At 45.3% G+C, this 15,512-nt stretch overlaps 1 protein-coding gene across 1 annotated transcript in view; it reads left to right on the top strand.

Annotated features, from left to right (window-relative positions):
• Positions 1-1,426: 1,426 nt before the first annotated feature.
• Positions 1,427-15,512, top strand: part of T265_13892 (hypothetical protein) — a gene marked incomplete at both ends in the record, with an annotated part of 30,963 nt that continues 16,877 nt past the window's right edge. The window contains 9 exons of the mRNA XM_009170994.1: positions 1,427-1,534; positions 1,573-1,737; positions 1,778-1,894; positions 1,938-2,005; positions 2,052-2,155; positions 6,528-6,657; positions 7,963-8,175; positions 10,841-10,934; positions 13,050-13,196. Coding sequence (XP_009169258.1) covers positions 1,430-1,534; positions 1,573-1,737; positions 1,778-1,894; positions 1,938-2,005; positions 2,052-2,155; positions 6,528-6,657; positions 7,963-8,175; positions 10,841-10,934; positions 13,050-13,196 — 1,143 coding nt within the window. The remainder of the gene's footprint in view (positions 1,535-1,572; positions 1,738-1,777; positions 1,895-1,937; positions 2,006-2,051; positions 2,156-6,527; positions 6,658-7,962; positions 8,176-10,840; positions 10,935-13,049; positions 13,197-15,512) is intronic.

Below are 15,512 nucleotides of genomic sequence, written 5' to 3'. Positions count from 1 at the left end.
CACTCCACTTGACAGCTCACTGACAGTGCTGGATTTATACACCAATTTATCATCTCCCGCCTGCAATGCGCAGCTACCTACCCCCCTCCAAATCATCGGTGAACGAAATTGCGGCAGCCACAACCACTGTACGACGAATACGCGGTTATTACAGCTGAAAATGATGATGATTATGAAGGAGGACTAGCTGTCCTACCCTTTCTTTGTCTAGTTGCCGTGCCAACCATAGGAAGCATGAGGGCCGAGATGCTTCCAGGTTGCCCGAACCCAGATGGGAGCAGTGGAAATATAGAGGTCGAGTTCGAACCACGGACTTTCCGATCAGTAATTCGCCCCTTAACCACTGAAACTTCTTGAGCTGAAGGACATACACTATCTGTAGCTTGATCAGAAAGCTTGTTGTCGGAGGCATTGTACACTCGTGCTCGGAGAGATCTTGAGCAGTCCATGTGTTTGCTAGTACAGGCCACATGACGGTATCAACGTGTGAAAACGAAGTCAACCACGGTAGACCGAATGTGCGAAATAGGGTTTCGTTTGTTAAATAAGACAGTGAGCAGAATACATGGAGCTTATTTAACAAGAGCGAGAATGTGGGTGGAAGCCACTGTAGTCAGATGTGATGCTGTGGAATTTTCGCGGTAGGTTAGAGTTCACGTACTTTTCCTTCTATGTAGCCCGAAATCTGACAGGATATGGCACTTAATCGATCGCAGTAGAGTTCGTACCGTCAGCTTGTAGTTTGACTGTTTAGCGGAAGTTTGTTTGTCTTTGTGTGCTGGGCTTCTTTTGGGGACCTTCGCAACTCCCACTGATGACGTCCCACTGCGATACGATACTTCGCTGTGTTCATCTCGTCGCTATTCCAAAGTTTCACCTCTCCTTTCTTGACCACTCTTCTTTAGCACAGGAATTTCTCACCATGTTCTCACCGTCTACTTTTTCTTCAACTCTACTACTGCATCGTTTCCTTATGATTATAATACATTTAGGCACCAGTGTTTACTGCTGGTATATTGCTTTCGATGGTGACCATGTTGACCTGACAGGAGTTCATACACAAATATTGAACAGTATGTGGATTAAAACGCACTTGAAGTGTACGACGGAACATGTTTGGAGAGTGCAGATAGTACGGGAATGCTTTGCTCAAAGGACAAAGTTACGATCATCATCATTATTTGGTATCAGTATTCAGATACCCCTTGGTATCCGCAAGATAATGGTGCGAGTAGGCCGAAATCGTGACAAAAGCCGTAACAGCTGGTAGACCGGTTTTATTTTAGTGTCTTCCTTTTTGACTTGATTGAACTGATATCTGTTTCTTCGTCCGCCTGCTTTATTCTTCAGACTTGTATTCCGTTCGCTGCTCTATTGTCTCTGTACGACCCTCTACCAAAGGACAAATCTGGCCACCCAAAAGTAGGCGATGGTCGACCCAGCTGCACTTGAAGCAGACGCGAAGAATTTCGCAGACGTAGCTGCTACATATGAAGCATCAAAGCAGTATGAAGCTGCCGTCTTTTTTTACACGGTAGGTCTCGCCATTCCGCTGAGCTGATATCTTTCTAGGAGGCTGCACAAGCGCTCATCAATGCGCAAACTGCCGGTTCTAGTACGCCCAACATCAGGGACACAGCACATCGGTATATCAAACGGGCGGAGGATTTGAAAGCCAGGAGTTCTACGAGGGATATCGACGTCGGAGTTGAGGGCCGAAGGCCATCTGTACTTCAGGTATCCCCCCAATGCACATCTAGATACGGAGAGTTTTTAGAATAGTTTATCAAGGGCGAAATTTATCTTCCATGATGCTATAACGGAAGATGAGAAGGGTAATGTTGATGAGGCAGTTGAACTTTATGGAGCCGCAGTGGAGTTACTTTTGTCCTTGGTGAGTCCCGTTTTCCTTCGTTGAGTGTTTTCCATCTTCCTAGCGTGCACAGTCTCCAAACGAAAGTACGATGAAAGAAATCAAGAAGCTGGCAAACGAAGCTCTCAGCAGGTGAGCCAGCCCTGTTGGGACGCATTGTCATCTTCATTTTTCAAAGGGCAGAGATTCTAAAGGATCGAGGAAAGAGCAAACTAACGACTGCACAGGTCACTGCCGGAGCCTCCAAATCTCGACGTAAGGTTTCCTGTGTTGAACAGCCTGGTATTCTCTTTCTTCCAAATCAGAGACAGGCTCAGAATTGGCTCTTTTTATGTTATATATGCATACATAAATATTTTTGTAATTTTTTATTCCCAGTTTTTGTTTTTTTCTTATGCAGCCCCGAAACTTTACCGTAGGATTGGTTTTTGTGTACAACCGCTACAACCGTCACTACCTCTAAAAGTGATTTTAATGGGACTGATTATTCCTCTTCCTCCCATAGCAACATCTCATAGACAAGTATCGGCAAGATGATCCATCAGGAAGTCCTTTACTGCAACTGATGATTACAACTAATCAACTAGAATCAGTATGACAGTCACTTCAAAAAACAGTCGTTTTTTACAACCCTCTTAACATATCCCTTGTTGACAAGATAACGAAGGTTTACGGAATAAGAACCCGTACAGCAATCACCTATTCGCCTACAAAAGATAGACATAACGAAGACTTTCGTCGTGAAGACGTGACCTCCCGATTGCAAGCTTATTTGATCCCGTAACCCCATGCTATGCCATGCCACGATAGAAAACAATAGAAAATGGGACCTGAAACAGCGAGGTAGATAATTATCCTGATTAAGCTTCACGATGACACTCACTTCAACGGTGTCCAGTTTTGAAACTGGCCACATGAACCCCTTCGGAAATGAAGAGCCCAATCTGTCAAGTGCTGTAGTTTGGTGTTCATCAGGAGAAGGCGTGATAACTGTAGCGGGATAAATAAAAGAAAAGGCTTCCATAAGCAACGCACAACTGGTTGATAAGTGTATCCAACCGAAAGACACATTTTGCATTCGTAACTATGCTTAATTGGAGCACAGTAGTCACTACACTTTCTTCCACTCATGAGATTCTTGAAGACAGATGAAGGACTTGAAACAACGCACATACCAAGATAAACTGAGCAAAACAACATATTACATGGATGGAGGTATGGAGAGGGCGAAATTCACTGTTGAAAAACAGCCTCATCTAGATTGGTTCAGGTGAACTGATGTGCCTTTGACATGATGTACAGAAAACTTAACTTCATCCCAATGGGCTGTGCTTTCATGGTGGCTCCGTGCTAGTTTAGGTAGAAAGCTTTTTCACTAAAAATTTAACTGACTGTATTAGATGACAAACAAGTAGTAGCAGATATATGTCAGCATTTCATCGACGTCCCTCACCTTTGCATAGCCGATCATTCGGTCGAAACCACACACCCTACGATTTTCGGAAATACAGAGGGTTTTAAGGGACCAACGTCCCATGGATCTGGGCATTGCCGGAGTGGCTTTTTTTCACTGCTTTTTCATGCCTTTGGTCAGCTCCTGGTGGGTAAAGCGCGTGAGTGGAAGTGAATTACTATCTTTATTAGAGACCAGCAATCTATATCCATTTTGAGCCAATAATAATCGATCAACTGCATAGCTGTTGTGCTACTCGAAAGATGCATGAGGGCTGAGATACCGCTGGGTTACCCAAGCCTAATCAGAAACAATCGGGAAGCCAGGTTCGGTTTCCGTCACTGCCTAAGGTTCACACTCCTGTCTCAAACGTCACGTGACCGTAGACCTTACGTGTGCGAATGGTTACATCAAGCAGACTATTAAATAGATGTTTTTGTCGTTTCATTAATTGGGGAGACAGTCACCCTATTGGTATTTTGCACCACTCAGGGCAAGTTATATGTAAGAACTTGCATTCGTTGAATTAAAAGGTAAAGTCGAAAAAAATCGTCCAGCTGTAATGTCCTTTTGGTGCCCATCTGTCGTGCCATCCGAAGGAGGCACGAGAGCTCGCGTACTGCCAGGTTGCTCAAGCCTAGACAGGTGAAGTCAAGAGGCAAAGTCGGGTTCGAACCACGAACCTTCCGGTCAGTAAATTCACACTCTAATCACTGAGCCATCTCGCCCTTTAAAAGATAAGCATGAAGGCATTCCATATCTTGAATCTTCTATGATCCGAACGTGCTGAAAGCCAGCTGGGATATTAAATGACAGTGACACCTTTATTGGTGTTCCATTTAGTATAACATAATCACTGGTAAAACGGATGTTTCAGATGCTGTGCTGTGTTTTATGGGAGTTTAAACCTTGAAATTCTCCCAAGGAGAGGCCCCATCGGCTGGCAGGGGGTACCCGCTTTCGAAGAGGCCTGCATTAAGTTGTCCGGACCTGGCGCCTTTTTCGCTCCAGAAGTTAGACTCCCTACTTCACATGTTCTCGTGTTGGACAATTTTCTCCACATACAGTGTTTCAGGAGACCATCTAAAATGTTTTTTTTTACAGCATTCTACCCATCTTCCCCACAGTAGCCTGTAAGAACGAGTTGCTGAGTTGTCCTTTTCATCTACCGCTTCGCTGACATTTATTTTCCTTTGACCGGTGACAAAAGCCTCCTCCATTTTCTGAGATCTCGCTGGCCACCAGAGCACTGGGTTTTTCCTTAGACTCTTCAATTTATGGTGTAGACCGTCGTACTGGTATGTTTATATCCCAGCGACAATCAGGTTTAGCCATCTTGACGGCATCCACTAGTCATTTGATCGTCTCGGGCAAGTCGGACAGACCGCTTTGAAGGCTACCAGCATAGCTCCTTTTTCTATCTTGACATGCTTCTTCCATGTGCTGTGTTGATTTACCGCGAAGAGCAGTTTCGCTAGCTCAGATGGATATTTCTGAGTCAGGGCAGTTCTACAATGATGGGCTTCTATGCCGTTTGCCCACTTGAAATGTTATGACTAATTGTCATAATTGCTTGCATTATGCCGTGGCCGGATTCAAGTTTTTTCCACAAGGAACGGTTGTCTTTAATCGCATCTCTCCAATGATTAGTGACATCCAAGTGATCCAACTCGATCTACGGTTACTGCACACCATTCTCTGACTGCCTAGTTACACCGTATGAGCGTCCGGGTTGAAAATTCGTGCTGGTCGGGGACAGTTAGCGTAAGACCGGTGGAATTATGCCGTCTGTGCGCCGACCATCAGCTCTGAATTTCAGACGAGAAACTTGCTTTATCATGTCATCTGTACAAATGACAATGCGAGCGCTGTTTTGTTTGGTGACCAGTAAGGATGAATTTCGATTGAACGTGCCGTCAGCATCAGAACTCCGCTCCTACGAAACATGAGCTGACACTACAACTACGGACCCGTTTTGAGTTATATAACGGAACGACGCCAAGACGATTGTTCACTGGCGTGCTTTGGGCTCTTGGCTGAGTGCAACTCCCACGCGTCATCGCTTCATGATCACTAGACACCCTGACCCTATCGCATGAAAAAATGAGTCCTATTTAGGTGATTTAAAATGTTTAACCAATGTGAGTTTTGTCTACGTTTCTCGGATAAACAACATATATCAACTTTAAGAGGGCGTGAGAAAAAATCACTCGGAGCATAGCTGTTACTTCATCCGAAGGAATTACAATGGCTGAAGACAGGATTGAAGCTAGCCTTCTGTGTTTACCAATGTGATGGGATGTGACCGTGGAAGCTCCTATGTAGCGCCGGGTTTATTGAGCCTCATTTTGATTGGATTGGATAAGCAGATAGCTGAAACTCAAATAATTCGGCGACGGGTGCCTTCAGGGTGGAAAGGAAATAGAAGTTGCATAAGTGAACATTATACCATGTGAACAAGTGATACTCACCGGTTGTCCGGCCCTAAGGAAGAATTTTAGTTGAGATAATCCACCGTGGTTCTTTTACTCATTAGTATAACCGAGATGGCTCAAGTGGTTAGAGCGCGAATTTACTGACGAAGGTTCGTGGTTCGAAACCGACCTCTGCCTCCCGACTTCTCGTGTCTAGGCTTGGGCGACCTGGCAGTATCCCAGCACTCGTGCTTCCTTCGGGTAGCATGGCAGCTAGCCACCGGAAGGGTGTTACAGCTGAACGATAACCGATAATATAGCATTGTTTGCTCACTCGTCTGGGATTTTCCGGAGGTAAAATTTGAATTGTACATGTACGTTTTCATAAGCGTTGCTGTGCTCAGCTGCAGTATTGTCCAGTCAAAATGACTAAAGTTCTACCGAAAGATCGGGATGATCTTTTTGCGGGATGTATATTCGTACTGGTGGTCTTGATGCATCTGAGGATAATCATTAAATATCCTTCTGCGCAGTGTGTTCAGGCGCAAAACCCCAGAAACACGCATTACAAAAGAAAAACACAATTCACTTGCTGATGCTTGTCCTTCTTCTGTTCGTTATTCTCAGTGAGACTGCGGACATTTTCAGAGCATTTATGATGTATCTGTTTGAATGGTATTTTGAAAGTGAAATCGATTGCTGCTCTATGTCTAACAAAAGGATTTGGTAGTCTTGCTAACGTAGATAACTGTTAATCCAATCCTTATATGCGCTGCCTTGTCTTCAGAAACTGGCGGCTATTCGGCAGAGGAGTTGAAAGTCCTCAAGGCGACTTCGACTATCAACGGCAGGGAATATCCACCTTTTCTGGACTTTATCGATCTACGCATGCGTTTCGCCTTCCCTAAACCCTACACGTACGTTTTGTTCACGTTAGAACCTGTTTACGATATCGGGGAAGAATTTGCGTTGACATACAGCGTTTTTTTCGTTTCCGAAACGAACGTCCCCACTCGCATGCTCTCTTGCATCATGAACATCATTGTTTCAAATCTTGTTTCCAACACACCCATGTGGGTCTAATCGCCTTGGCTCTGCATTTCGCTTTGTTTTAACTAATTGGTTTGAGAACTCCAATTATACTATCATTTATTTTTGAAGGGCATGGTCACAAACATAAAAAATGAATGCAAGCGATGAATGCGAAAGAGTAACAGGAGAATATGGGAGAAAAGAGAGAAACGTCTCATTCGAGATCATGCCAAGGGCAGTGCCAGTCTGATGAGGTGAATCCCAAAGTATGTAAAGATTTTGGTATGGGAACACGCGTCTAAAGACCAACAACCAAAGAAAGGACAAATAATGGTGAATGCTCTTCAAGGCGCAGTGTGCGCTAGCACAGTCAAGACTCGCACATCAGGCAACAAAGTGTCCGTCATACTGGGTCTGGTGTGAGATTAAATGGCAAAAATGTTCCTTCAACGCCATGTGCCACACATAAAGGTGTAAGTAGTTGTCGGATTTGTATAACTTATTTACATCACCGTCGTCCGATCAGTCGTCCACTTATTTTGAATTGCTGTGTGATTCTTCGTAGCCGGAGGTCTCACTCCTTTGTATTAAGAGTAATATGAGTGATCGATTGCTATTAGGAAAGAACAGAGGGTCACATGATAGGTCACATGATAAGTAGCCCACACTCGCGAACGAATCATCGTTCACCAACGCATTATCTTGCGTGACCCAATTAGAACCATACGTTTTCTGTCTGTAGTCTGTGATTGTCAAACTTTCGGTTGTTTGTCAACCGTGGAGCAGTATTTTGCTCTGGATTCAGCCACCTGAATTGCACTCATGTACATAATGGGTGATACTAATGGGAAGTTTTTTGAACACACGTTATTCGTCGCTTCGTCTCACGCATACCTAATTCGAGGCCGATTCGACTACTCATAACTGGGTCCCATGTGAACCGACTTGACGTTCGAAAGGTGCGCCCTCACCTCAGGAGAAGTGGTAGGGACAGTTTCCCGCTTTTCTGAGCTTCCTCATCGACAAATTTCTCACTGCTAAGTTCAAAATGCCATAACGGCAAATCAAACTTCCCGATCGGCTCGGTTCTGCACTGTTCATATTTTCCATATTTTTTGCCCTCCGAAGATTCGTTCCCAATTAATTTTCCACTAAGTTTGAATCTTTTTTGCTTTCATTTTCGATTGCAGAGACAAACATGGGATGTTAGCTCTTTCGGAGAAACAGAAACGTCAACTGGACCGCTGGGTTCGCCCTTCGGACTACCTCGAAAATCCTAAAATGATAATGGCTATTTCCTGTTTCTCAATACGTCAGACTGTGGTGACCGACTGTTCTTTCGTTGCATCCATGGCGATTGCGGCGCAGTATGAGCGTCGTTTCAAAAAGCGCTTGATCACAAAGTGAGTATCTTCTGATAGGCATGGGATTAACACCCAGCGATGTCAGCTGTCTGCCACACAATTTTTTTTTCAAACTACTCATACGAGTCACAACGTGGACAGTGTCGGACTGTGCAGATCTATGGGACTGTCATTGGCCGTTATGTTAGTGTTGTGTCTTGCTGAACGGTAGTGCAACTCTGTATCGATCCCTTGGCTTCCTGCTCCGCCCACTATGGTGTATCAAAAGGTACGGCAGTTCCAGACAACTGTCTTACAACTGTATTTATAGGGTAGTCACAGAGTGTCCCCACAAGGTCGTGCTAGAATCTCCGCGAGGGGACGAGAAGCGTCGAGTCAAAGATGCTCAGCTCGGATTGGCTGGCATTCTGATCAATCGGGGCATGCCTTCGTTTGGTCCGTGTTCTATACGTCACACATCCGTCCAAATGATGTGATGTTCGGTTATTAGGGACGGTTGGCCTCCGGATAGTTAGACCATCAGCAACTTGTGGATGGGGGGGGGTTGGTAGAATCATCTGTTCTGCCATTCCTCCTCTCGTACAGTGACTCTCTGCCAAATTTCCCCAATAGGCCTACAGCGACCTGATTAACAGCCAATCAAGGACTGTCGATATCTTGACATATTGCCGATCATCATCAGTATCATCACTTACGGGGAATGTTTCTCTCTCAATTCGTCACTTGTGTCGGTAAAACTTGTGACACTTTCATGTGACCCGATATCCTCGTTACTCATCCGGACAGTCTTGATTGAACATTGCACTAACTCAAGTGTTTGGTTGTTGAGGCATCTTGAAATGGTTTGTCTATGAAAGAGAAATTTCGGGCTAGGTTTAAGCCTTAGTTTGTATTGATGGTTCTGATTGTTTGTAACTGTCAGGTTAAGCCTGTTATCCAAATTAAAAACCGAGAAACAGTCAAATCGGAAATAGTCTCACCATACGTGCAGTGCAAAACCAAGCAAGAACAAACCGAAGAAGTAACCACAGATGGAATACTTAAAGTTCGATTTTCTGCAAGATGTCAGCCGTAACGCTAATGATCACCCGACTTTGGTGTCAAGTTTACCTATATGCATTCGAAATGTGAGTAGAATTATCGATCCGATGTTGCTGTCGTGGTTCGTTTAGGGAAGGAGCACTGTATCAATGAGCCATAGTAGTATTTTTTGCAAGTATATTAAGGTCGCTGTATTAGTAGCGGTTTGATTTTCTGCTTCTCATAAAGAACCGCGTTCAGGGCGAGAGGATTTTGAAACATCTCTCTGTGAAAGAGAACACATTCGGAATCTGACTTTGTTAAGAGTTTTTTTTTCGCACTTTCTGGATCCTGTAAAAAACATTATACAGTGGCATTCAAGATGGTGTCTGTTATCGAAGAAATGTGCGGCTGAGCATTATTGAGCTGATCCAAAAGGATTGAGGCGCGCGGTGCTAACTGCGATAGTTTGGTGTGACTGTTTTGTCTAGGCATGTCTAGGCGAGATGGCTCCAGTGGTTAGAGCACGATGTTGCTGACCGGAAGGTCCATGGTTCCAACCCGACGTCTGCCTCTCGACTTCCCCTACCTAGGCTTTGGCAACCCTCGTGCTTCCTTCGGGTAGCATGGCAGTTAGGCACTGGAAGGGCGTTACAGCTAACCGACTTTTTTAGGCATAAACAACCTGCCATTTGGCTGACTTGCCCTGCACGGCAACGAACTCTGGAATCCTCAATCGTCGAAATTAGGCGTCTCTGATTTGAAAACACCCTGAGGAAGATCAGAGTAACTTGGATTGGAATGATTCATTAAAACGTAACTAGGACACATTTTCTCGTGTGCCGGTGGTTGTAATTTAAATGTTAACTTTGTCCGACATAGCCGAGTGACATCAAGTTTTGTGGGACACAGATTGCACACATAAATAATGACCCAACTATTCACATGGTTGCTCAACCAATATCCGTGTACACAGTAGTGACCGGTAATTTGTTCGGCCGAGGCCGAACAAGGACTCAAAGAAGAAATCAGTAGAAAAACAAGCTGCTAAAAATAGGAGGTACACTAGAAACCAACAGAAGCCGACCACGACGCAATACAGATCAAGCACGGGCCAACCGAAAGAGACAATAACGGGCGGCAATTTCAGCAGTAGCGTGGCCGTAGGAAGCAGGGAATACAAACTACAACTCAACACAGATTAAGATCGGACAAACCAGAGTCCAGGTTGCAGCACAGAGGCTGCTCTTTGTAAACTATAGAAACGCAGGCACGAAGAAAGGGACTACCCAACCAACAGCGCACTGAAGATGTCTCCTCGAACGGTGACGAAACGTTTGCAAATCAATTGCCAAGCTCGGCGAACAGATCAATAGCCACCTGATCAGTTACCAACAGTAGTGACTGATGACCTGTGTGCGTATTTATGATGTACCGTAGTTTTCTTTAGCTTCCTGCTTTCGAGCTCCAAATCATTGTCCGGTAACTTGAGTAGCTGGTTATTTGCACCATGTGGGTTTATCTTCCCCCTGGTTCACAAATGAAGCTTTATTATGGTAATCAGACTCAATTGTTCCTTGTTCGCATTCACTCTGAGATAGGACACCCTTCAATGACCCTTTCTTCGTAATCGGCCATCAGTTTTTTGCTGATTGTCTGTACTTTCCACCTCATACTACATCAGTATAATATACCCCCAATCTCGGGATGGTGAAGCTGTCTACAATCCTTGTGGAATGTACATGGTTCGTTTTCACATTAATGGAGTACCAAGAAAAGTAAGTCCTTCACAGCTTCATTTTGATTCGGTTGTCATTTATTCTTTTGTCGAGTCATTAACTATATGCTCACCGCATCCTGCTGGTGAGGGTGACTCAGTCTTCAGCTTTGAGTCGAACCATGGCGTTGATCTCACTGGCGTTGGGTATATCTATCCTGGATAGATCTGTATGTCTGAGCTCGCAATTATCGGGCACGAACTTACTGATCGGGAAGTCCACTCTTCGAACCTAACCTCTGCATCTTGACTAATCTTGCTTAAACCTTGGCAGCCTGGCAGTATCTCTGCCCTCGTGCTTCTTTCGGTTAGTATGACAGCTAGGCACCAAAAGGATGTTACCGCTGGTCGGTTATTACTGATTATATTGTTTTTTAACTTTAACACTCATAGCCTGATGAGACATGGAGGCCCCGTCAACCCCCATAGTTTTCTTGTTCAACAGGGCTTATTGCTTTATTACATCTATTAGAACCTCAGACTTGGATGTAAACCAAAGTCTAGATACTGCAAACGAAAAAATCAAGTTTTCAGATGGAACACGGACCCGTGACCTCGATTGCCGCACTAGTGTTCCACAAACTGAGCTACCAAGGACCTTGCCCCACATTGCGCATGTGCACTTGTGCTCCACACTGCTTCGCCACACAGCTCTGTCCATTCCATCGACAACTGATGTCTGTCGGCGTCTTTAGCCAATCTCTCGAGTGACTTCCACAGTATTGCCCGGATACCCAAAGGGATTCGGAGTAACATGAAAGAAACGGGGGTTTGTGCGACTTTGAATATGTACCCGAATACACATAATGTAAGTCAAGAGACGGTCCTTGGACGGGGCCGGGGCCTACAACAACTCACTTACCGAATCAGTGCGGAACTCAGGTACGCATGTGTTACGTGGGACAGTCGATAAAGCAACCGCCCTTCCGGCAGGCTAGAATCCGAATTCCGTCCGTGAACTCTGCGCTTGTGTTCGTATTGTGTCAGCTTCATGTTTAAGGAACTCAAGTTCCACAATTCTTCTATCTTGGAACATCATATATGTGCATGTGTATTTCCCATTTCCCGCTTATGCTTCGGTGTAACCTGGCTTGTGAAAGAGGTCTAACTATTGTGTGCACTAAAGGAATTGTATTTTGACGGGTCGTCGAGTGTTTGCAGATTGTTGGCCGTTCTTCCATCCCTTTGTGAAGTCGTCTCCATTCGATGACATGACGCTTACGACCATTTTTCAGGTGAGGAAAGCTAGTACACAGGACACCGATGTTGTTCACGGAGTTCATAACTACCTGAAGCAGTGTATCCAGAGTGTACCAAAACACAGCCCACACACAAAAATCTTTCTGGTAGAAATTGATCGAAACGGGGAAGCCTCATTTGTGCAACTCATATCCCGAAATGATGTGGTTATCATCTTTGAATCTGGGAAGACTTAATGCTGTTTATCCCAGGTTCTCGAAGTCGTTATCGTTGTTTAGTTTAGCGTTAAGAAATCCACCCTTATGGCAACCGATACTGATGAAGCTGGCTATAAAGAGGAATTCCTTAGCTCAGGCGAGATGGCCCAAGTATTTAGAGCACGAATTTACTGACCGGAAGGTCCGTGCTTCGAACCCGACCTCTGCTTCTCGACTTTCCCTGTCAAGGCTTGGGCAACCTGACAGTATCCCACCTCTCGTGCTTCCTTCGGGTGGCATGGCAGTTAGGGTCCGGAAAGGTGCTACAGCTGAACGATTTAGCTCAGGTGACGTATGTGGCATGTCCCTTGGTTTTTTTTAGAAACGGGTAACTGAAACAAGGTCACCTGCTTCCTTATCGACCTGATGCTTTTGTATGCTTAGCTCTGTAAGCGAAAGTCTATTGTTTATTTTTTACTGGCTCGGAAATTTGACCGGTTGTATCGACTGCTGTTTTCCCGTTTGACGCTTGATTACACCCCGAAGTACCTAACTCGCTTTCAGTTTGCCTTAGTTTTTGTTGAACGAATGACTTAGCCTCGAGTATAACCGATTTCTGAGTCTCTTTGTGCAGCGATGGGTATTGTTGAGTTGGGTTGGTTTACTGTGAACTGCTACTCGTTTTAAATAAGTTGTCATCGGTTCTACTTTTCCTATAGGTAGTGATCGACGATTATCTACCAATGGCCCGAAATGGAGAGCTTCTCTGTTCGTTTTCTACCAACCGAAGTGAATTGTGGGTTTCTCTGCTTGAGAAGGCTTATATGAAAGTGATGGGTGGTTATGATTTCCCTGGCTCCAACTCAGTAAGTAATTTGCGTGTCAACGTATTGTTCTTTCCTGCCCACGGCTTGTCAAGTATGTGCACATAGAGTGGTGTGGTGGTGATGTACTAGGGGGCGAAATGGCCCAAGTAGTTACAGCGCGAATTCGCTGACCGGAAGGTCCATGGTTCGAACCTAACCTCTGCCACTCGACTTACCCTGTCTAGGCTTGGACAACCTGGCAGTATCCCAGCCCTCGTGCTTCCTCCGGGTGGCATGGCAGCCAGGCACCGGAAGGGTGCCACAGCTGAACGATGTACTAGACCTCTTACGGTCCTCTAGTTTGACTTGATACAACTGGATATTGTCTAATGTGACGTCGTACTGACGACGGGGAAAGTCAGCTTGTGATTTTAAGAGTAATGGAACCTGTTGTAACTAACTACTGTCCCTGCTCCAGTGCCTTGGTTTCGGAAAAGGACTTGCCAACAAGGAACACAAAAGCTTTATTACGAGCAAGCGAGTGCAAAAGCTACAAAGGGCCTCGTGGTATTTGAAGGATTGTTTTGACATTGATCCAGGCTGTCTCATCGGAGTCTGAGGAACACTCATACTTGTCGGTTGTGCTTCGATGAAACGCCTAAGTACTTACCGTCGGTTGTGTTCTTGTGGCGTACCTGAACAGTCATCGATCGTTGCTGAATTGATCGTTCGATCAGCAGCTGACTTTTCTGGTCTGGGTGTTTGATGGCTTCTCTACCACGATTTTGGTGGGGTTTGAGGGTGTCAGTAGGCTTCGGGCATTCTGGGACTATTTTCAAGAATCTGACCTTCCTCACAGAACCCCGCCGTTATGAGGGAACGTTCTTTTTCTGTCCTGTTTAACCTTTGTACGACCTTCAGTCGCGGATTGTTACATGGTTTGTGAGAACATTACCGTGGTCTGTGAAAAGCCAGAGGATTTCTTCCCTCCATCCCTTCCGTTGAGTAGTTAGAGCGCGAATTTACTGATCAGAAGGTCCGTGGTTCGAACGCGACCTCTGCTACAAAGGCCTCGTGGTATTTGAAGGATTGTTTTGACATTGATCCAGGCTGTCTCGTCGGAGTTTGAGGAACACTCATACTTGTCGGTTGTGCTTCGATGAAACGCCTAAGTACTTACCGTCGGTTGTGTTCTTGTGGCGTACCTGAACAGTCATCGATCGTTGCTGAATTGATCGTTCGATCAGCAGCTGACTTTTCTGGTCTGGGTGTTTGATGGCTTCTCTACCACGATTTTGGTGGGGTTTGAGGGTGTCAGTAGGCTTCGGGCATTCTGGGACTATTTTCAAGAATCTGACCTTCCTGACAGAATCCCGCCGTTATGAAGGAACGTTCTTTTTCTGTCCTGTTTAACCTTTGTACGACCTTCAGTCGCGGATTGTTACATGGTTTGTGAGAACATTACCGTGGTCTGTGAAAAGCCAGAGGATTTCTTCCCTCCATCCCTTCCGTTGAGTAGTTAGAGCGCGAATTTACTGATCAGAAGGTCCGTGGTTCGAACGCGACCTCTGCATCTGGACTTCCCCTGTTTAGGCTTGGGCGACCTCGTAGTATCCCAGCCTCATGCTTCGGCAGCATGGCAGCTAGGTACCGGAAAGGTGTTACAGCTGAGAAATTTTTTTCGTTGAGTAAACGATAATAGAAGGACTTGGCTTGAAAAATGCAACGCCTCAAGAGAAAAATGGCAGTGAATACTTCGTTTCATGAAACGCTACAGGTCGCATGCATTTTGAGTGGTCAAAAACCTTCAGTGAACTGTAGCAGACGAGTGTTGTGGCTCAGATAGCTTTAAGACGCAGTCTTCATTCGTACTTCGTGAGACTGCTTTGCAAATCGCGACTTTCTTCGGGATTACAGTGTGTACTAGGTTGAATCATACCGGATTAAGGTATTGATGAAGTACTTAGATGTCCAGTTCTAAAGAATCCCGGCTGACTTCCAGTGTATTCGAAGGTGCATTCTGAGGGTCTGTTCGTAGGCCAGCCGTCCCTAATAACCGAACATCACATCATTTGGACGGATGTGTCACGTGCAGCACATGGACCAAACGAAGGCATGCCCTGAGTGGTCAGAATGCCAGCCAATCCGGGTCGAGCATCCTTGAGTGGGCGCTTCTCGCCCCCTCACGGAAATCCTGGCACGACCTTGTGGACCACTTTGTGACTACCCTATAAATACAGATGTAATGATTCTCCTTTTGCCTCCATAAAGGGCTGTGTAGAGCTACCGTTCCTTTTGACATACCATAGTGGGCGGAGTAGGAAGCCAAGTGACCGATACAGAGTTGCACTACCGTTCAGCAAGTCACAACACGGT

This window comes from Opisthorchis viverrini, assembly GCF_000715545.1.
Source record: "Opisthorchis viverrini unplaced genomic scaffold opera_v5_117, whole genome shotgun sequence".
NCBI lineage: Eukaryota > Metazoa > Platyhelminthes > Trematoda > Opisthorchiida > Opisthorchiidae > Opisthorchis > Opisthorchis viverrini.
The sequence above is the reverse complement of the archived record's forward strand: the minus strand, read 5'-3'. Positions and strand labels throughout refer to the sequence as shown.